Consider the following 22,033-nt stretch of genomic DNA (forward strand, 5'->3'; position numbering starts at 1 on the left):
CCAGTAGTGATGGATTTGTTTTGATCCGTCTGTACTCTGGCCCCTTCCTTTTATGACCAAGTGGTAGGATTTGGGGGCCTGTCTGTGACCTTAGAACCAAGCTGAGGGAACTGAACTTCTTTGAGGCCCGACTTCTGACCTCAGCTTTATTAGCAAGTTGACCTTCTGCCCACCAGCCAGACGCTTGTACTCAGCCAGCTTGTGGGTTGGTTCCCAGAGAAGGGAACCGAGGAAGGAGGTGAGATGAAGCTTTCCTGGAAAGCGAGCATGTTGATGCATTTGCTTCTTAATCTCTAGTGGCCAAACCAGGCTGCCTCTTGAATTTCAATTATTGGCAGTTTTTCCTGAGTGGAAGAGCAGAGAGGCTGGAGAGTATACCAGTAAGAACCCTGACGGGGACATGGGGACAGCCCTCTTCAGCAGTTAGTGGATCAGCTCCCTCACGGGGACGTCACAGGAACCACAGGAGGAAGTCACACACACACACCTGATGTCTGTGTCACCCTCAGTTCTGCTTTGTTTCTCTTCCCCTTCCTCCACACTTGGTCATTCAGATCTGGGAGGCCTGAGAAGTCTGGGGTCCCCTGGGAGTGACACGCAGCCTTTCCCTGAAGGACAGGCACATAAGTCTGTAAAAGAGGCCCCCATGTACTTCCTGTTCCCACTCTGCCCTGCTCCCAGCTCCTGTCTCCCCCGAGTAATTCAGCTGATGATGTACAGTTGAGGAGGGAGGATGACTGCCATTTATAGTTGCCTCCTCAAGGCCAGATAATTTTCTAGAAAGGCAGTGTGGCCTAGCGAGGACCAGTCCTCAGGATGGTGGCATCTGCTTCACCTGGGGAATGTTTCTGGTTTTTTTTTTTTTTTTTTTGCGGTATGCGGGCCTCTCACTGTTGTGGCATCTCCCGTTGCAGAGCACAGCCTCCGGACGCTCAGGCTCAGTGGCCATGGCTCACGGGCCCAGCCGCTCCGCGGCATGTGGGATCTTCCCGGACCAGGGCACGAACCCGTGTCCCCTGCATCGGCAGGCGGACTCTCAACCACTGCGCCACCAGGGAAGCCCCTGTTGTTTTTTTTTAATACAGTTTCCTGGGCCCTACTGAGATACTCTGATTCAGTAGGGGTGGGTGGGACCTGGGAATCTGCACTTTCTAAATGCTTCACAGGTAATTCTCATGCACAACTAGGGTGAACTCTGGGGTCAGATGCACCTGGAGATTGACTCTTGGCTCGGCCACTTACTAGTTGTGTGGTCGTGGGCAAGTCTGAGGCTTAGTTTATTCATCTGTAAAAAGGGCCGATAGTGCCTTTCTTACAAGTTCGCTGTGAGAGGCTCTGTAAAATACCTCTATAGTAGCCTATCAGTCAGTGATAGCAATTATACTTTTTCATAATTATGGTTTATAAGTAACACTAATCCTGAATCTGCTCACCCAGAAGGCAGAAATAGAAGACACTGAAGGAGGAGATGGATCAGAAGGAGGTGATTGGTTTAGAGTCATTTCCTATCCCTAAATTATTATGGGCTGGGACAAACACTGAATCTCAAGTAAGGGCCTCCTGAATGGCTTAATTTCACGGAAGTAGTCACAGCTGGCGTTTCCTGCGATGGGGCTGGTTTAAGAAAGTGTTTCTCCTTTAGGTCCTCCACACTCTATCCGAGGGAGAAGTCCTAGGCCTGTGAGCGGGAGGGTAACTGTTGTCTTAGAATGTGCTGAAAGAGGCCTCGTGAGAGGCTGGTGGGAGAACGGGAACAGGAGATGCTCAACAGGTTGGGGGAGGCCGACAGCAGGGACCACAGGGCCAGGATAGCAGAGAGTGGACAGCGGGGAGGGTGTAGTGAGGGAAGCAGACAACAGTCTGGGACCCTGTCTGGAATCCCCAGGGCTTCCTGAAGTGACAGCTAAGTCATTTGTGGAGTTTGGAAGCCGGCAGTTTCCCAGGAGTGTAGGCAGCAGAAACCCCTGATCAAAGAATACCCACAAAAGATGGTCTGCTCAATTCTGGGTAATGTTCTCTCCAACATCAGCAACAGAAAAATCCCATTGAAAGAAGATTGTTGGCGGTCAAGGGATGCCACGGTTTCTTACAAGCTGAGACCCAGGTCTGACCAGTTATTTGAGCTTGGATTCCAAAATCCTTAGTGTCTGAACCATATGACAAGGATCCCATCAGGGCCCCCCTTTTTTCAGTGGTGTGAACTGAAGCCAGAAAGTGGAAGTTTGTAGAGTCACCACACATGAGATCCAGGCAGGAGAGAACAGTAACCCTCCCTGATGGCTTTTTTTTAAATAAATTCATTTATTTATTTTTGGCTGCATTGGGTCTTTGTTGCTGTGCGCAGGATTTCTCTAGTTGTGGTGAGCAGGGGCTACTCTTTGTTGTGGTGCGAGGGCTTCTCATTGCGGTGGCTTCTCTTGTTGCGGAACATGGACTCTAAGTGCGTGGGCTTCAGTAGTTGTGGCACATGGGCTCAGTAGTTGTGGCACGCGGGCTCAGTAGTTGTGGCACATGGGCTTAGTTGCTCCGTGGCATGTGGGATCTTCCCGGACCAGGGCTCGAACCCGTGTCCCCTGTGTTGGCAGGCAGATTCTTAACCACTGCACCACCAGGGAAGTCCTCTGATGGCTTTTTGTAGATAGAGTCTTAACCGTCTTCTCCCTGTGTCTTTGCATTGTCTTCCTTCTGTATGTGCCTGTGTCCAAATTTCCTCTTTTTATAAGGACACCAGTCATATTGGATTAGGGCCCTAATGACGTCATTTTGACTTGATCATCTCTGTAAAGACCCTATGTGTAGGGCCTTCCTTAGTGGTGCAGTGGTTAGAAATCCACCTGCCAATGCAGGAGACACGGGTTCGAGCCCTGGTCCAGGAAGATCCCACATGCTGTGGAGCAACTAAGCCCGTGCGCCACAACTACTGAGCCTGAGCGCCACAACTACTGAACCCTAGGTGCCTGGAGCCCATGCTCCGCAACCAGAGAAGCCATTGCAGTGTGAAACCCATGCAATGCACCGAAGAGTAGCTCCCACTCGCCGCAACTAGAGAAAGCCTGCGCGCAGCAACGAAGACCCAATGCAAAAAAAAAAAAAAAAAAAAGACCCTGTGTCTAAATATGGTCACGTTCCGAGGTGTTGGGGGGGGTAGGACTTCATGTGAATTTTGGGGCAGACACAATTCAGCCTATAAACTTGTCACACCTTCAGTGACTCTCCATCTTCTTTATTTTTTAAAAAAATTATTTATTTTTATTTTTGGCTGGGTTGGGTCTTCATTGCTGTGCACGGGCTTTCTCTAGTTGCAGCGAGCGGGGGCTGCTCTTCGTTGTGGTGCGTGGGCATCTCTTTGCGGTGGCTTCTCTTGTTGCGGAGCACGGGCTCTAGATGCGCGGGCTTCAGTAGTTGCAGCACGTGGGCTCAGTAGTTGTGGTGCACAGGCTTAGTTGCTCTGCAACATGTGGGATCTTCCTGGACCAGGGCACAAACGCTTGTACACTGCATTGTCAGGCGGATTCTTAACTGCTGCGCCACCAGGGAAGTCCCTCCATCTTCTTTAAAGTCATCTCCCAAATACTTACCCTGGCCTTGAGGTCCCATGACCCCAGTTGTTGCTCTGCCTTAGAATCTCGTGCTGGCTTCTCTTCTCTACATTGCAGGGGAACTGAATTACTCCATATTTTCCATCTTCTTGACAGTCTTGGCCTTAGCTTATACTGTTCTCCTTCTGGGAATGCCCATCTTATTTTGCCACATACGAATTCTCTCCGTCTCGAGGCCCAACCTAGTTCCTTCTTTGCCAGGAAGCCTCCTGAGCTGGATCTCTTCTAGCTGTGCCTCCAGATCCTCTCCAGCCTCCTCAAGCCTTCTGTGCGGGCTGCATCAAAGAGGTTCCTTGCATCTCTGGCTTTTGGTTGGGCTCAGCCTAGGGAGGGAGGTACTAGCAGGAGATGGGAAGACAGGAGGAGAGAGAGGCTGGGGTATTTATTCCCCCAGCTTTCTCCCTATGGGATCATTGCAGGTTGGCTGTCTCCCTCCATTGGGGACCACGGCTCCTATTTCTTGTCCTTCTCCAGCTTTTCTCTCTGAATTTCTGGTAACAGAGGGAGGTAATGGCTCATCACTGTCCTCAGGCTTGGGATGCATCACCATGCCTTGCTGGCTTCCGTTAACCCCACTTGTACTCTGCAAATTGAGCCTCTGTTAAACTCCCCTCCATGACCTGGTGTGAGGGTGCCAGGATGCCACCCATTTCCTGTCAAGATCCTGACTGGTAGATAGACTTACCCCATTTCTCCCTCTGCTGGACATCCACATTCTACTCTGCATTTTGTTGCATATCTGTGTTAAGCTTCCGTTATCTTCTTGAGACGGCAGCTCATCTTATTAATTTTTTCTTTATCCATTTTTGTATCCTGTCATGCAAGATTGCTCCCAGAAAATGTTTATTGAATGAATGAACTTGATAGCAAAGTTTCCCCAGAGCTTCTAAAAGATGAAGTTGTATTCATCAGTTCATTCTGTTTGTCCTCTTTCACCTGCTCTGCAAATGCCTCTGAGTCATCTCGTTGGTGAGAATAAGTTTCTCTCCTTACTTTAATTTGTGTGTCCCAGTCCCAGCCAACTGTTAAAAGAACGGTAAATAGAAGAGAACTAAGAAGGGCTCTTGGTAGTCCCTGGACCCTTTTGTCCCTCACACTTAGGCATCTCCCTTTATCCTCCTGACTTGAAAAGATCTTATCTCTCACGTGGAATTTTTCAGCCATCATCTGTATCATTTTAGAACCACTTTATTGGAACTTTAAGACAGCGTTCAGCTGAAATAACCTGTAATTAAAGTCTGCAGCCCAGGATTTCTTTCTTAGTCTGATAACCTGCTCGGCTGTCTGTGTTAATAATGCCAAAGACAAATTTTTGGAAAGCAGTTGAGATATTGAGGGCTCCTGCCTTTGGTGCAGTAATTAGAAAGCCAAGCAGGCACTGTAAGTGATTGCTTGCCATTATCATGGTTATATTTCTGGAACAATGGTCTATCCTTCAAAATTTTCTTTTTGTCAAATGCCATTGTATATTTCCTATTTTAAAGGAGAATACTTGATCATTGACATTGGGAATAAGTTGTCATGTTCTCCCCGCCACACTCACTACCCTGTCTCTCTAATTTGGCTTTGTTAGGACAGTGGATATGTGTGCAACCAAATGATGTTGTGAGATAATCTGCTGCTTCCCATATTTGGGTGATCTAGAGAAAAAAGGGGCACAATTATGTGAACACAGGTGAAACATTTGCATTATTTAAGTTTTATTCTTGTTTGCAAAGGTGGGAAGGGGAAGTATATTTATTGGGACAAGGGGAACTTTATACGCAAAGAAAGTAGGTGGGAAGTGAAAGCAATAGTAAAACCTGCTCTAAACCACTGAACTTCACCAATGAATGTAAAGGACTAAACAGCAAAGCACTTTGCAGGAGTGAAGAGATAGTCTCACTTATAAGATTGATTTTGTTGTTGTTGTTATTTAGATTCATTTCTCTCCTAGTTAATGTTTATGGTACAAGATGGCAGGAGGGGCTGGGTTGGGGACTGCCCTGAGGAAGCTTGTTGATTTGAATGTTCCCAATTGATTGATTCTTCTGCGGGAGGGTGTTGTTTCTTTGATTTCTTTATTATTTGTTATTTATTTATTTATTTAAATGGCAGTATAGTTGATTTACAGTGTTGTGTTAGTTTCTGTTGTGCAGCAAAGGGATTCAGTTTTATATATATAAATATTATATAATTTTCAGATTCTTTCCCATTATAGGTTATTATAAGATATTGAATATAGTTCTCTGTGCTATACAGTAGGACCTTGTTTTTTGTTTATATATAGTAGTTTGTATCTGCTTATCCCAAACTCCTCTCCTAATTTATCTCTCCACCCTCCTTTCCCCTTTGGTAAACATAAGTTTGTTATCTATGTCTGTGAGTCTGTTTCTGTTTTGTAAATAAGTTCATTTGTATCATTTTTTAGATTCCACATATAAGTGATATCATGTGATATTTGTCTTTCTGTTTGACTTACTTCACTTAGTATGGTAATCTTTAGGTCCATTCCCCCCCTCCCACCACCACCCCGTACGTGGGCCTCTCACTGTTGTGGCCTCTCCCACTGCGGAGCACAGGCTCCGGACACGCAGGCTCAGTGGCCATGGCTCACGGGCCCAGCCGCTCCGCGGCACGTGGGATCTTCCCGGAACCCGTGTCCCCTGCATCGGCAGGCGGACTCTCAACCACTGCGCCACCAGGGAAGCCTAGGTCCATCTTTTTATTTTATCTTTTATCACATCTTTTTAAATTGTGGGGAAAGATATATAACATAAAATTGACTATTTTAACCATTCAGTGGCATTGAGTACATTCACATTGTTGTACAACCATCACCACCATCAGTCTCCAGAACTTTTTCATCATCTGAAACTGGAACTCTTAATCCCTTAAACACTAACTCCCCATTCCCCCTTTTTCCAGCCCCTGGTAACTTCTATTCTACTGTTTGTCTCTGTGAATTTGACTCTTCTAGGTACCTCATATAAGTGGGATCATACAGTATTTGTCTTTTTGTGACTGGCTCATTTCACTTAATATAATGTCCTCAAGGTTCATCCATATTGTAGCTTGCGCCAGAATCTCCTTCCTTTTTACTTTTTTTTTTTTTTTAAAGAAGATGTTGGGGGTAGGAGTTTATTAATTAATTAATTTTTGCTGTGTTGGGTCTTCGTTTCTGTGCGAGGGCGTTCTCTAGTTGTGGCAAGCAGGGGCCACTCTTCATCACGGTGCGCGGGCCTCTCATTATCGCGGCCTCTCTTGCTGTGGAGCACAGGCTCCAGACGCGCAGGCTCAGTAGCTGTGGCTCACGGGCCCAGTTGCTCCACGGCATGTGGGATCCTCCCAGACCAGGGCTCGAACCCGTGTCCCCTGCATTAGGAGGCAGATTCTCCACCACTGCGTCACCAGGAAAACCTCTCCTTCCTTTTTAAAGCTGAATGGTATTCCATTGTATGTATACACCACATTTTATTTAACCATTCATCTGTCATTGGACACTTCGGTTGCTTCCACCTTTGGCTATTATAAATAATGCTGCTGTGAACATGGGTGTATAAAACTCTTTTCAAGTCCTCATTTTCAATTCTTTTGGGTACATACCCAGAAATGAAATTGCTGGAATCATAGAATAATTATATGTTTAATTATTTGAGGAGCTGCCATACTGTTTTCCACAGCGGCTGTATCAATTTATATTCCCATCAATAATACACAAGGGTTCCAGTTTCTCCACATGCTTGCTATTGTTATTTTCTGTTTTTTTTTTTTGTTTGTTTGTTTTCTGATCATAGCCATCCTAATGGGTATGTTATTTCTTTTTAACTAACTTAATTTTTTATGCTGAAGTATTCTTTAGAGAATTACAGACGTCATGACAATTCCACCCCTAAATGCTTAGGTTTGCATCTCAGAAAAAGAAGAATATTTTTCTCCATACCTGAAATAACATTATTACACCTAGCAAAACTGACAATTCCTCCTAATGCTGGGTCATATAAATTATCTTTTACAGCTACTTTGTCCCAACCAGGATCCAATCCAGGTTCTTCATTCTCTCTTTTAATCTTGACCTTTTCAGGATATTGATTGGTAGGGAAGATGGAACCATGTCCTGAAGAATATCTCACTTTATGCATTTGTCTGATTGCTTTCTTGTGGTGTCATTTAGCTTTTTCGCTGTCTCTTGTAATTTCTGTAAATTGGAAACTAGGTCTAAAGGCTTGGTTAGATTGAAGTTAAATATCATGGATTAAGGTGATGGTGGTCTGATTATTCCCCCATTATTCAGTTATGTTCATCCCTCTTTTCCTCCAGAGCATAATCTGGAAGGGAATACGTGGCGCCCGTGCTTCCCTCTACCATTCAGTTTCAATACCAGTTATCATTCTTTCCTGTATGAATAATTTTATCAGGAGATGAAAATGAAGCTTTGGGACTTCCCTGGCAGTCCATTGGTTAAGACTCCCCACTTCTATTGCAGGGTGCGCGGGTTCAATCCCTGGTGGGGGAACTAAGATCCCACAGACAAAAAAAAAAAAAAAGAAGAAGAAGAAGAAGAAAATGAAGCTTTGAAGTTTTTTCTGTAGAGCTTTCGCTCATCAATTGGAGCTACCCTTAAATACAGTTCCTCCTGATAAGGCAGCACACAGGCTTAATTCTTTCCCTTTAAATACCAATTTTCAAACTAAGGAGTTGGTATAATGGCTGCTTAAAATGGTGACAGATGAGTTTTGTCAGACTTTTTCTATTTTGAGTGTCATGGTAAACTGGTGAATTTTCATAGACCCAGGGGGCTTTTAGAGGCAAATTGGCCTGCTGGAGATGAGCCATTTTTAAAGGAAAGCAAGAATGTAAATGAAGAGAGTTCCTTGGGAACAGCCAAAGTGTGTATGAGTGTGTGTGTGTGTCTGTTCCCCCCATCCCTACTGCTGACCATACCAACCTGTGTGTATTTGCATTTGTCAGGTGTCCCTAAGTGAAAGGCTTTCAAGTGCAGTCAGAGCCCATCAGATCCCCACAGTGACTGTTAGCAGCTCATTTAAGAGGTGATTCAACTATCACTTTGGTTTGGTTAATTTCAACCTGCTCCAGGACTTAGGGGCTACATTTCCTAACCAGGTTACCTTTTAGGAATAGGAACTAAGATCACTCTTAAAGGATGACTGATGAAAAGAAAAAAAAAAGTATATATATGTGTATATATACACACACACATACACACTTTTTAAAAATTGAAGTAAAATTCACCTAGCATAAAACTAACCATTTTGAAGTATGAATTCAGTGATATTTAGTATATTCAGAATGTTGTGCAAGCATCACCTCTTTCTAAATTCCAAGATATTTTTATCACTCCCAAAAGAAACCCCATTCCCATTAGGGGTCACTCCCCATTCCCCCTCCCCCCACCCAGCCCCTGGCAACCACTAATCAGCTTTCTGTCCCTATGGATTTGTCTATTCTGGATATTTTATATAAAGGTAATTATACAGTATATGGCCTTTTGTGTCTGGCTTGTTCCACTTAGCATCATGTTTTCAAGATTCATCACATTGTAGCTTGTGTCAGCACTCCATTCCTTTTTATGGCTGAATAATATTCCATTTTATGGATAGAAACCATATTTTGTTTACCTATTCATCAATGCACAGAATTTGATTTGTTTCCACCATTTGATCATTGTGAACAGAGCTGCTAACTTTAATCCTCTTTCGCCTCTTTACTGTATGCTTTATCATCCCATTTTGAGTAAGCTTTGGATTTGGTCTTTTGGGTGCTCTGGTAAGGAAGGAAACCAAGGGGGAGAGTTGGTCTTGTTAAGAGAAATATTTTTAAATTACAAAAGTCCTGGTTGTAGGCCCGAATTATACTGGCATTTTATGTGTTTTTAGCCCCTATTTTCTGGGGGTGGGGGGTGGGATTGTAAAGTGCATCCATTAATCTTGTCTGAATTGTCTGAGGGCTCAGCCTTAGCCTGGATTTTTGTAGGGAAATGAATGGAGAAGGGAAGTAACTTTCTAAGGTCAGTGATTGAGTTGGAAATGGGGTGGATGGCGGGAAGCATTTCTCAGATCTATGCCAGTCACCTGTTAAATTAGCTAATTAAAAAAAATCCTGCGCACAGTCACAAATCTTCCAGAGAACGTAAATATTCATTGGTTGATCTTGGTAATTTAAGGAGACAGTATTAGGAGAGGAACCCTATTTAATGGAAAGCTTGGTCTCTTTAAAGGACCCATGTGACAGATATATGTGGGTTTTAAATGCTTGTGGAATGATTCTTCAGGGGGAAAATAAAAAGCAATTAAATAACATTAGTAATTTCCTTAAGAGAAATCACTGTAGCCCTTGGTCTGTCATACGGTCACTCTTTGAACCATAGTTTTATCCAGGCAACCCTGGAATTAGTTCTAAATTGCTGTGTGACACGATGCAAAAATTTCTCTTATTTATGTTTTATTAGAAAAATAACTCTGCAAAAGACCTTGTCCTTGTGCTGTTAATGGGGAAAAACCTATTGAAGAACAGACAAATGGTAAAATAGCTGAAGCATGCATTCTCTATTGCTTGTTAAACATACATTATTACGTGTATTAGGAAGCAACCCTTTGTATCATTTCTGTTCCTTCCTTAGGGACACGTTTACAAATGGTGTCCCTTGGTTCAGGAGCGTGCCAGCCAGTTACTGGTCTGGACACAGAGAATTCATTCTCTTTCCCTGACCCGATCCTCTGGAAAATAATGTTCCCAAGCTTTAGCCATGCCCTTTGTGACATGGGCACAAGGAAAAGGGCCACGTGCCAGGGAAACCCTCCCCTATGGATCCCAGATTTCCAGGGGGCACTTATCCAGTCTGTCCCTTTGCATTCCTGTTCCTGGATGTGGGGATGGAGAGGACTGGAGGGGATGGCTGCCCTCTTCCTTTTACCTTAGGTCACTACCTGTCCCTGCCCTGGGACAGCCTGCAGTGCCCTTTGGTGGCTAAGTCTGGGCAAAATCTCTGGGCAGACTGGGATCACTCCCGGTGTCATGATCTGATAGGCAGACCAGAACATTAGATGACACTCAGAGAGAAAGCAGGGAAATGGGTGATGGCTGTGACCGAGGCTGACTTGGCTTCCATCTGTTTTTGTTTTATTTCCTCACCACTTGATGAGACTTCTGGATCCTCCTGGTTCAGGACAAGCACCAGTGCCCTGGTGGCATCAGCTTTGGGGAACTCTTTCTAAGAATGTAAGCCTTGGCTAAGTGGAGCTGGGAGACCATTCAGTTCTTAGGGTCACTTGAAAAGGAGGTCAGAAGGGAGAAAGCACGAGCCTAAGGCACAATATAAATGCTAAATTTTAAGGTAGCAGTTCTACTGTGCAAATGCTGGCATAATGTATTTTATATACAGTCCAGCACGCTATTAATACAAAACAAACGTTGGATAGTTGTGTGTACCAGTTAGCTAAAGGAAGCTTGATCGAGGAAGTAGAGATGTTAAGAGGCCCTTTGCAAGTGTCAGAAAAGGAATTTCTTTAAAGATGTTAGAATGGTGACTGCTGGCAGGAGCCTTGTTAGAGTCTGGGGAGGACCCACCTCCTTCCCCATCAGCCCCCACAGATCCATCAGACAGCAGACTGGTTACCAAAACCATGCCTACCCGTCCTGAAATATCTGAACTAAGAACACAGAATTTGCAAAATTTAGTAAGGGACAGTTAATTTTCTGTGTAAGTCTGAGTATTTCACTTGGATGATTACACTGGTTTCACTTGGCATCCTCCTCCAGTCTCTGGCACGAGGCATTGGTGCGATGTGATTAACAGCCCAGGCTGCAGACTCCAGCTGCTTATGGGTTCAGATCCAGGTCCTTTCACTTCCTAGCAGCGATGTGCCTCAGTTTCCTCATATGTAAAATGGGTGAACAATGGAACACTCCTCACGGGGTTGTGTAAAAGAATAAATGAGATGTATCTACACCACACTTCACATGGGGTCTAGCCCTTCAATCATGCTTAGTAAACATTAGCTGCTGTTATTGTCCGGACCCCTGGAGGGGGTCTCTGGATGGTGTTATGTAAGGAACCCTGGGCTTCAGAGCTACCTCCTAATTTTCTTTGAGCCTCAGTTTCCTGACCTGTAAAGTGAGAGGGTCTGGTGAGGCCCCTTCTAGCTCAGAAATGATGTGACGGAAGGAAGTTTTGTGTTAGCTGCAGCTTCTGTTTATCAACACTTTCCCTTTCTCTTCTTTGAACTATCATAAATAAGAACTTTTTAATTCCTTAAATACAGAAGTGAGCCTTTGAGAATTCTCAGAAGAAATCAGCCCAAAGACAAGTCTAAATATTCTTGCACTCCTGATACGGAATGAGAAAGACCTTTGAGAAAAAGTCCTGTTTCCATACCTCTCTTGAGGTATTATGATATTTGTGTATCTCCGTACCCTTGCAGTTTTGACCAATTACAGTGAAGCGAAAGCATGATTAGCATTTTTTTCAGCCTCTCTTTCTTTAAGGGACTTCCTTCTGGGTGGAGTGGCCCCTAAGAGATCACGGGATACATCAGATACAGACTTCAGTCCAGACAAGGTAGTTTTATAAAGGCTGAGACTTTGGGGGGTGGACTGAGATGGAGGGGGGTGTATTCTTTTCAAAACCACAAGTTTTTGTTAACCTTGAGTGAATTGTGAAAAATGTAAGAAGGGAGAAAGGAAACTCAGAACAGGTAAAGAGCAGGTCTGCTGGGATTTTTTCCCCGTAGTGGGTGTATACATTTCAGAGGGACTTTAGATCCACTCAGTAAAACTGACATCCCTATTTATTCACTCCTGTAGACTCGCTGCTAGAAGCCTTCTGAGTTTTATGTCCACTACACATTCTGCCTTCCTTGAAAGCCCAGGCCATGACCTGCCTGTGGGTCCCTTCTGTTCTCAGAGTGGATTTCATGGCCAGTGGCCTGGGCATGACTAACAGTTGGACGACACTGCACAATTGGTCACCAGATTTCACAGCTAATGAGCTTTTTCTTGGGAAAGCCTCTGATCCTTTGGTTGGGCAAACCTTCCCATTTTACAGATGAAGAAACTGGTGCATGTATGCATGTTTAGTGTCACCTTGGACGTTCCTAGTTAGATGATGAGTATGCCAGCTACCTAGCTAAGTCGCTCTGCTCCTTAGCTTGAGTTTACCTGTGGTTTTGATGCTTATAACAGCATTGATCACTCTACCTAATGGTCACTGAGCTCCTCCTTCAGAGTAAGGGCTGCTGGCATAAGTGCCCCCTAGACTTTTTTTTTTTCCAGTTAAGAGTTTTCTGCAAGGGTGGGCTGCTTTAGGAGTAAGCATTAGGAATGTTTCCAGTTTAAGAATTTAGAAACCCACACCTTCTGGGCCAGCTTCAGGCACTTGCCAGTCTTCTGGTAGACTGGGTTCTGGCCTGCCCTCACCCCTTCCGACATCGACCCCTGGGCACCTCAGGAAGCGGGGGTTCCTGTCCAAGAGAGTGGGGCGCCCACCTCAGGGAAGAGTGCATTCATGGTGTTCTGTCTGGCAGCCTCCAAGGCAGGCAGCTCGATTGGAACTCCTGTCTGTACCACCCCACGTTTTACGCTGATTCCCTCGCGACCTGAAAAGGCAAACCTGAGGGTAGAAGAGGGCAACGTTAGGGGACCAGCCCAACACAACTGCCGGCGTCCTGGGGAACTGGCTCCCCAGACTGTACCCGGGCCAGCGGGCCTGCAGGGGCTACGGGACTCCCGGGTTCGCAGGCATACCGGGTCCTGGTCCCAGAGCTTGTGCAAACCCGAGAGCCCGTGTGCCCGCAGCTAGGGGGCACAGGGACCCGTGCCTGGTGTCTCGTGCAGGGCCACTCCCCATGACCGTGCACCCCGGGGCTCCTGCGAGACGCCCCGCAGGACCACACAAAAGACCCCACCCCAGGTCGGGCGTGCATTTCCTGTTAGAGCAGCGGCGGCGTGCAGCCACCCATGTGCACCCCGCGGCGCGCGGGCCGGGCGGGGCGCGGGGCACGCCCCCACGCAGCCCCAGTCCCAGAGCTCCGGCCGCGAGGGGCCGCCCTCGGCGGTCCCGCCCCCGTGTCACCGCAGGCCGGGCTCCCTTTGTGTGCGGCCCGAGCGCCGCGGCCGCGCCATTGGCCCGCCGGTCCGGGGGGCCAGCCCCTTCCTGGATCGCCTCATGCATATGCATGAGCCCCCCGGCCCTCCCCCCGCCGGCCCCTCTCCGCCCCCTCCCGCGCGGGCGTGTGAGGCGCGCGGCGCGGCTCCCTCCTCGCGGCAGCGGGAGCCCGAGCCCGAGCCCGAGCCCGAGCCCGAGCCAGGGCGAGCCGAGCCTGCTCCGGGCGGGTGGTGGCGGCGGCGGCGGCGGCGGCGGCGGCGGCGGCGGCGCCGCTCCAGCCATGTCAGCGCGCGCGAGCCTGGGCCCACCATGAGCCATGGCCATGTCCGTAAGCGCCGAGGACGACGACTATGAATCGGAGCCGGACCAGGTCGGTGGCCCGGGGTGGGGCTGAGGGAGGGACCCGCCGCCCGCCTGCCCGACCTCCCGGACCGAGTGACTGACGCGCCCGGGCGGCCGCGACGCCTCCGCCGCTGCCACGATGAGGAGAAAGTTTTGCAGCCGCCGCCGGCGGGGCTGCCAGGGCCGGGCCCGAGCGGGGCTTGGAGGAGCGCGGCAGGCCGGCGGTCGCCCGAGCGCCGCGGGCCCCGCAGCCGGCCGGGGCAGGGGGCGTGTGCGAGCGTCTGTGCGCGAGGGTGACCGGCCGTGCCGCGGGGACAATGTGGGCCTCGCCGTCGGGCGGGCCCTGCGGGGCGCGGGCCACGGCCGGCGGGCAAGTTGCGGGCGCCGGCGCGGGCGGCCGGGCGCGCCTCGCCCTCCCCTCGCGCCCTCGCCTGCGGCCCACGCGCGTGCCGGCCGCCTTGGGCGCACCCGGACCTGCGGGCGCCGGCGCCTCCTTCCTTTCTGTTTCCGAAGTTGCACCGGGACCCTCGGCCTCTGGGCTGGAGGACGCCCGCGGCCCGGAGGGTGGGCGGCCCGGGGCCGGTGGGCCCGACGGCCCGAGCTTTTGTCTGGGCGCCGCGCGCCCGCCGCCCACCGTGGGCAGACGGAGACAGGAAGGGGTGCGAGGCTCGGGCCGGCGCGGGGAATCCGGAACCCAGCGAGTCCGCTCCACGGCGGCAGCGGCGAGAGGAAGCCGTGACCCCAGATGGCAGTATTTGGCCTCGGTTGGATCTAGAAGGGAAAGCAACCTCTCTTGGGACCAGGGGGGGGGGAGAAATCTGTATAAAACAAAGCCTTGGGTGTGTTTACAGCGTGAATTTACTCCGGAAAGATTCGTGTTTAGGAAGCAGGGGAAGAAAGTTGATTTACGAAGTAGAATCTGCACGATATTTGAAACAGGGTACGGGCTAGGTAGACTTGTCTGAGGAATAAAGCATTAGACGGGTTGAGTTATCGTGTGGACATGACTAGATGAATAAGATGCTTACTTATAAGCTCGGGTGCATTTCCTCAGTGGAATGAAGATGTTTTGGAATGTTGAGGCCGAGATGTAGAACGTTTTTTCCTTCCGTCAGGCGTCGTTGAGGAAGTACTATATATGCTGCATTTAAATCGTAACACACATATTATTAAGTGGTTTTATATGACAGAGACAAAGTTAAAGTGTATTTTCTCAGTTTTGTTGGACGTTTTTCAGACTTATGTATATTACGAGGTGATCCTGAATCTCACTTGTCTTATGGATCGGGGGAACCCAGAGACAGCCCAAACGGTTTTGGCTTGGAACTTTCATCAAGTCAGTAGGACAGCATGCGAACGGTTCTCAGTTTTTGCTGCTTAGTTCATACCTCAACTCTTGGTCTGAAAATTTTCAGTTCAGTTTGGATCTGCCTAATCCCTGCCAATCCCTGCAGAAAGTGTACGCTTTCTGCAACTGGTCATTCGTAAGACCCTTGTTTCAGTGTTGACTGCACTTTGGTGTTTCATGGGTGAGGTTCCTGTTACCTGTTTTGTTTTGCGGTACGCGGGCCTCTCACTGCCGTGGCCTCTCCCGTTGCGGAGCACAGGCTCCGGACGCGCAGGCCCAGCGGCCATGGCTCACGGGCCCAGCCGCTCCGCGGCACGTGGGATCCTCCCGGACCAGGGCACGAACCCGTGTCCCCTGCATCGGCAGGCGGACTCTCAACCCCTGCGCCACCAGGGAAGCCCTTGTTTTGGTTTTTTAATTCGACCACACCCTGTGGCCTATGATAGATATCTTTGACACTACATCAGATAGGACTCCTTATGTCTCCTTTTCACTTACTGCCACTCCTGAGAGAGACTTCCATCACGTGAGGACCCGTACTTCCTGTAGCTGGATTTGTTCCCTCCTCCTCTCATCAGTCAGCTCGATCGCGGCACTTCTGGAGTTGTTAGCAACTTAAGTTCTTCTGGTTGCCTTGTTCACTTTATTTATTTATTTTATTTATATTTTTGGCTGCGTTGGGTCTTCATTGCTGCGCACTGACTTTCTCTAGTTGCGGTGAGCGGGGGCTCCTCTTCGTTGAGATGTGTGGGCTTCTCATTGTGGTGGCGTCTTTTTTTTTTTTTTTTTTTTGTTTGTTTGTTTGTTTGTTTTTGTTTTTGTGCTGTACGCGGGCCTCTCACTGTTGCGGCCTCTCCCGTTGCGGAGCACAGGCTCCGGACGCGCAGGCCCAGTGGCCATGGCTCACGGGCCCAGCCGCTCCGTGGCATGTGGGATCTTCCCGGACCGGGGCACGAACCCGTGTCCCCTGCATCGGCAGGCGGACTCTCAACCACTGTGTGGTGGCGTCTTTTGTTGCAGAGCACGGGCTCTAGGCGCACGGGCTTTCAGTAGTTGTGGCTCACGGGCTCTACAGTGCAGGCTCCGTAGCTGTGGCTCACGGGCTTAGTTGCTCCGTGGCATGTGGGATCTTCCCGGACCAGGGCTCGAACTCGTGTCCCCTGCATTGGCAGCCGGATTCTTAACCACTGCGCCACCAGGGAAGCCCGCCTGTTCACTTTAAGATGATGCTACCACTCAGGTACATTGAGGGAGATGACCTCTAAGCCAGGCCACTGGGCAGCAGGTTTTCCCCATAGTCGCAATAGAGAAGTTGGCTGTCAGCCATGGACCCTGCATTTGCCGACCCTCCGGGCGGCGGCTCACTGCCGCTTGTCTCCCCTAACCTTTCCTCAACTTTTATTAGCCCCACAATTTCTTGGGCCTGAGAAGAGTGGCTTCCTCTAAGGACCTCTAAGGCATCTGTGTCTTTGAAATTGGAGCCAGGGTCTCTGGAGTCTGTAGCTCGCAGGCTGTAGACCCCACTCTTCTCTAAAGAAGTCTCCTTCGGGCTTCCCTGGTGGTGCAGTGGTTAGGAATCCGCCTGCCAATGCAGGGGACACGGGTTCGAGCCCTGGTCCGGGAAGATTGCACATGCTGCGGAGCAACTAAGCCGCTGTGCCATAACTACTGAGCCTGCGCTCTAGAGCCCACGAGCCACAACTACTGAGTCCACATGCCACAACTACTGAGCCTGCACGCCTGGAGCCCGTGTTCCGCAACAAGAGAAGCCACCACAATAAGAAACCCGCACACCGCAATGAAGAGTAGCCCCCGCTCGGTGCAACTAGCGAAAGCCTGTGCACAACAACGAAGACCCAACGCAGCCAAAAATAAAAATAAATAAATAAATAAAAATTAAAAAAAAAAAAAGAAGTCGTCTCCTTCAAGGAGGGGTGGAAGTCTTGTAGTGTAGGCATGCAGGTATGCTCAGCCACCTACTGTGTGAAAGGTCCCAGCGGAGACCCTGTTGGGACATATCTGTTGCCCAGTCTGTCCCTGCAGCTGAGCCTAGCCCCTCACTCTTCATCAGAATTTTGCCTGCTCTGTCTTAAAAGTCTGTGTCCTTCCCTCGTCCCCTCTCGAGGCTGGTGTTCAGTCCTGGGCGGTATCAGGCTCCCTTATGCCTGTCCTGCTAGGCTGGCCTGTCTGCCCCATGCCTTCCCACAGCAGCTTGGGTTTCCACTGCTCCAGATGTTGGGCCCGGGGCAGGAGAGACCCTTGGCTGGGCCTTCTCCCATGGACTTCCTTTGCTTCTCCAGTGCAGAACATGCTGGAAAATTCTTCAGCTCTGCTTTTTAGTTTGAGGAGATGCCACTCAAAGAAGGACTCTTAGTAAGGAGAATTCCATCTTGTGTTTTTTTAACCCCTGAAATGAAAATAGAATTATTTCTTTTTTTTTTTTATTTTTTACTAAAAATGATTACTGCCTGTTTGTTAAAAAAAATAATTAGAGGGAATTCCCTGGCAGTCCAGTGGTTATGACTCCGCACTTCCATTGCAGGGGATATGGGTTCTATCCCTGATCAGGGAACTAAGATCCTGCATGCCGTGTGGTGTGGCCAAAATAAAAAAGAAAATTAGGAAATTATGCTGAAGAAGATCTCAGAAATTTATATGGCTATAATCACTGTGTTACTCATTATAATTGCTTAAAGAGTGAAATTTTCATATGGGTCCCTGAAGCTTCCCAAAATTACATACGAAAGTTTTGTGACTTTGTGCGCAGGGGCATTTTTCTAGGGAAAAGGTCCTTAGCTTTCCTCAGATTCTCCAGAGGTCTGCCCATCCCCTGGGTTTCTGGTAGCTCCTGTGTTTTCATTCTCTTGCTCCTTACTCTGAGGATGTAAACAAACCAAAGCCCTCCCTGGAGTCTGCAGGTGTGTGTTAAGGGCCCTGCAGCGCAGCTAAAATCCAGCTTTTCCTGGGATATCCATTATACTTGAAGATTTGGGAACAGACATGATGTTGAAACAAATTTGTTGTACAGTTGAAGGCAACGTTAGCACGACAAGGAATTCCACGCTGTTTGGGGCTCTGGCTAACCTTCATGGGGCTAAGCGTCAGTGTGCTCCTGTTAGCAGCAGTTTGGTGAGGAACAAAGAACTGTCTGAATTGTAAAAACAGACAGCCACGTTTACTGTTCTTCTGACTCCTCTTGACAGTTGAAACTCTAGCCCGCTGCCTTCTTGAAACTCTTCCCTGGCTCCAGTGATGCCACAGGCTCCTGCTGCTTTTCCTGCCTTTCTGGCCATTCCTTAGCAGGTTGCTCTTTTTCACCCGGCCCTTGGATGTTTTCAGTCTTGAAGGTACTGCCCAGGACCCTCTTTTCACTCTGCCCGTTCTCCCTGAACAACCTCGCGGACTTAAGTATTAAGTAGTTCAGCACTACGCGATGCTGATCCCCAGCTGTGTATCTCAGCGCTGGTCCCTCCTGGCTGCTGCTGGCCACCTTCCTTGGACGTCCCGTGGGTCCTTCAGATTCCATGTGTGCATGGTGGTTTCTAGTTCTCTCTCCTGAGCCCCTTGTTCTTCTGTCGCTCAAGCCCGAAACCTCAGAGTCTTCCAGGACTCTTCCTGCTTGCATGCTCCCTGTGCAGTCAGTCTCCTGGGTCTTCTAAACCGGCTCTGCTTCTAAAACATCCCTGAATCATCCCCTCGTCCTCATTCCTTCTATGACTTCTACTCAAGCCTTCATAACTCTCATCCCGGACTGCTGTAGCATCCTCAGCTCATCTCCCTGTCTTTCATCTTGCCCACCACCAAAAAAATTCACTCCCCCCAGTGTTGCCAAAATACGATCATGTTGCTCCTGCATGTAAGTCCTTTAACTGCTCTTACAGGGGCCACTATTTCTGTAATGTGACGTACGGGGCCTGCAGGTTTAGGCTCCTGCCACTTCAGGGCAGTTTTCCAGCAGTCATATCAAGCTATTCCTTGAATGTGTTATCTGGTTTCACATCTCTATCTTACTCTTCCTTCTGCCTAGAATATTCACTCCCTAACCCCACCCCTACTCCTGGCCTGCAGTGTCCTATCCTCCCTCTAAGACTCGTTTTAGTCACCACCCCCTGTGTCTGACACTTTTCCCAGCCTCCCTTCCCAGTGAAATGAGGCATTCCTTCTGGGTCAGCATTGCCAGAGCCCAGGCTTTAGAGCCATCACCTGGGTATCTCGGCTTCTCATTTATTGGCAGTATGACACTGGGGAGACTACTTAACTGCACTGCGCCTCAGTTTCCTTATTTCTAAATGGAGATGATAATAGTTCCTACCTCATAGGTTATCGATATAAATATTGAAAAGAGTGTTGCTTCAGCACATGTTAGCTTTTGATATTATCATCACTGTGTTGCAGTGTGTTTATGTGGTAACATGTCTTTCTTCCCCCAGACTGTAGTGCCTTTGAGAGTATGGAACAAACACATCTTACTCATCTTTGTAGTCCCAGCACCTAGCATTGAGTCTGTACATAATTCACAGCCAGAAAACAGTTGGGTGGGTAGGTGGGTGAAAGTGTGAGTGAGGGGGGTGAATGAATGAGTCTAGCATAGATCACATGCTCTATTGGCTAGTGATGTCGCACATTTTTTCATGTGCTTATTGCCTATTTGTATATCTTTTTTTCGGGGGGGGGGAGAATTATCTGCTTAAATCCTTTGCTCATTTTATTTAATTTATTTATTTTGGGCTGCATTGGGTCTTTCTTGCTGCGCGCAGGGTTTCTCTAGTTGCAGCGAGTGAGGGCTACTCTTCGTTGTGGTGTGCGGGCTTCTCTTGTTGCAGAGCACGGGATCTAGGTGCACAGGCTTCAGTCGTTGTAGCACATGGGCTCAGTAGTTGTGGCGCACGAGCTTAGTTGCTCTGTGGCATGTGGGATCTTCCCGGACCAGGGCTCGAACTCATGTCCCCTGCATTGGCAGGTGGATTCTTAACCACTGCGCCACCAGGGAAGTCCTCCTTTGCTCATTTTAAAATTGGGATATTTGTCTTTCTATTGTTGAGTTGTTTTATACCTTAAGGATACAACCCTTACCAGGTGTATAATTTGCATATAATTTCTCCCATTCTTCTTCATACTTTTTTTTTTTTTTTTTTTATAAATTTATTTATTTTTTGGCTGCGTTGGGTCTTCATTGCTGTGCACGGACTTTCTCTAGTTGTGGCGAGCGGGGGCTACTCTTCGTTGCGGTGCGCGGGCTTCTCATTGCGGTGGCTTCTCTTGTTGCGGAGCATGGGCTCGGCGCATGGGCTTCAGTAGTTGCAGCACGTGGGCTCAGTAGTTGTGGCTCGCGGGCTCTAGAGCGCAGGCTCAGTAGTTTTGGCACACGGGCTTAGTTGCTCCGCAGTATGTGGGATCTTCCCTGGCCAGGGCTTGAACCCATGTCTCCTACATTGGCAGGAGGATTCTTAACCACTGCGCCACCAGGGAAGTCCCTTCTTCATACTTGATAGTGCTCTTTTAAGCACAAAAGTTTAAAATTTTTTTTATACTTACAATTGTGTCTTTTTTTAAACATTTTTATTGGGGTATAATTGCTTTACAATGGTGTGTTAGTTTCTGCTTTATAAAAGTTTAAAATTTTGAAGTCCAGTTTATCTTCTTTTGTCACCTGTGCTTTTGGTGTCATATCCAAAAAATCATTGCCTCATCCAAGGTCATGAAGAGTTACCCTTATGCTTTCTTCTTAGAGTTTATGTTTTAGCCCTTACATTTAGGTCTTCTATCCATTTTGGGGTTAATTTTTTATATTGTGTGATGTAAGGGTCCAACTTCATCCTTTTGTATGTGGATATCCATTTATCCCCACACTGTTTGTTGAAAAGTCTGTTCTTTCCCCGCTGAATTGTCTTGACAACCCTGTCGAAAATCAGTTGGCCATAAATATTGTGAGGCTTTATTTCTGAACTCTCAATTGTAGTTCACTGATCTGTATATCCATCCTTATGCCACTACCACACTGTTTCGTTTACTGTAGTTTCATAGTAAGTTTTGAAATCAGGAAGTGTAAGTCCTCCAACTTTGTTCTTCATTTGCAAGAGTGTTTTGGTTATTTCAGGTCCCTTGCATTTCCACATGAATTTCATCTTAATTTTTAAATTTTATTTTATTTTTGGCCATGCCACACGGCTTGCGGGATCTTAGTTCCCTGACCAGGGATTGAACCCAGGCCCCCTGCAATAGAAGTGTGGAGTCCTAACCACTGGACCACTAGGGAATTCCCTCCACATGAATTTTAGGATCAGCCTATCAATTTCTGCAGATGAGCCAGCTGTGACTTTCGTCGGGGTTGCATTGAATTTGTGGACCACTTTGTTTCCACTTTATTTGGAAACTTCTCTGTTGTTTCCTTTAACAGTATTATCTTTCAGTCCATTAACATGGGATATCTTTTCACTAATTCAGGTTAATCCAAGTAATGTTAATTGCAGTATTTTAGAAATTAGGGATTGAAGGTTCTGCCCATGAATATTCTGGAGAATAGGATCTGATAGGAGGCACTTAGTTAATATTTGTGGAATGAAATGAACTACCTCAATAGTATTCCTTTTTGTTTTTTCTAGTTTTTATTTTTGGCTGCGTTGGGTCTTCGTTTCCGCTCAC

At 47.9% G+C, this 22,033-nt stretch overlaps 1 protein-coding gene across 26 annotated transcripts in view; it reads left to right on the forward strand.

The window, feature by feature from the left end:
• The window catches only part of KDM2B (lysine demethylase 2B), a 122,557-nt gene that overhangs the window by 77,144 nt on the left and 23,380 nt on the right, over positions 1–22,033 (forward strand). Inside the window, exon 1 of one of the 26 annotated variants that reach the window (XM_073790057.1) lies at positions 13,851–14,071. The exons of the other annotated variants lie outside the window; for them this stretch is intronic. Coding sequence (XP_073646158.1) covers positions 14,018–14,071 — 54 coding nt within the window. The 5' untranslated portion in view covers positions 13,851–14,017. Of the gene's footprint in view, positions 1–13,850; positions 14,072–22,033 lie in introns of those variants that run through there. 26 annotated transcript variants of the gene reach the window in all.

This window comes from Tursiops truncatus, chromosome 13, assembly GCF_011762595.2.
Source record: "Tursiops truncatus isolate mTurTru1 chromosome 13, mTurTru1.mat.Y, whole genome shotgun sequence".
Taxonomy (NCBI): domain Eukaryota; kingdom Metazoa; phylum Chordata; class Mammalia; order Artiodactyla; family Delphinidae; genus Tursiops; species Tursiops truncatus.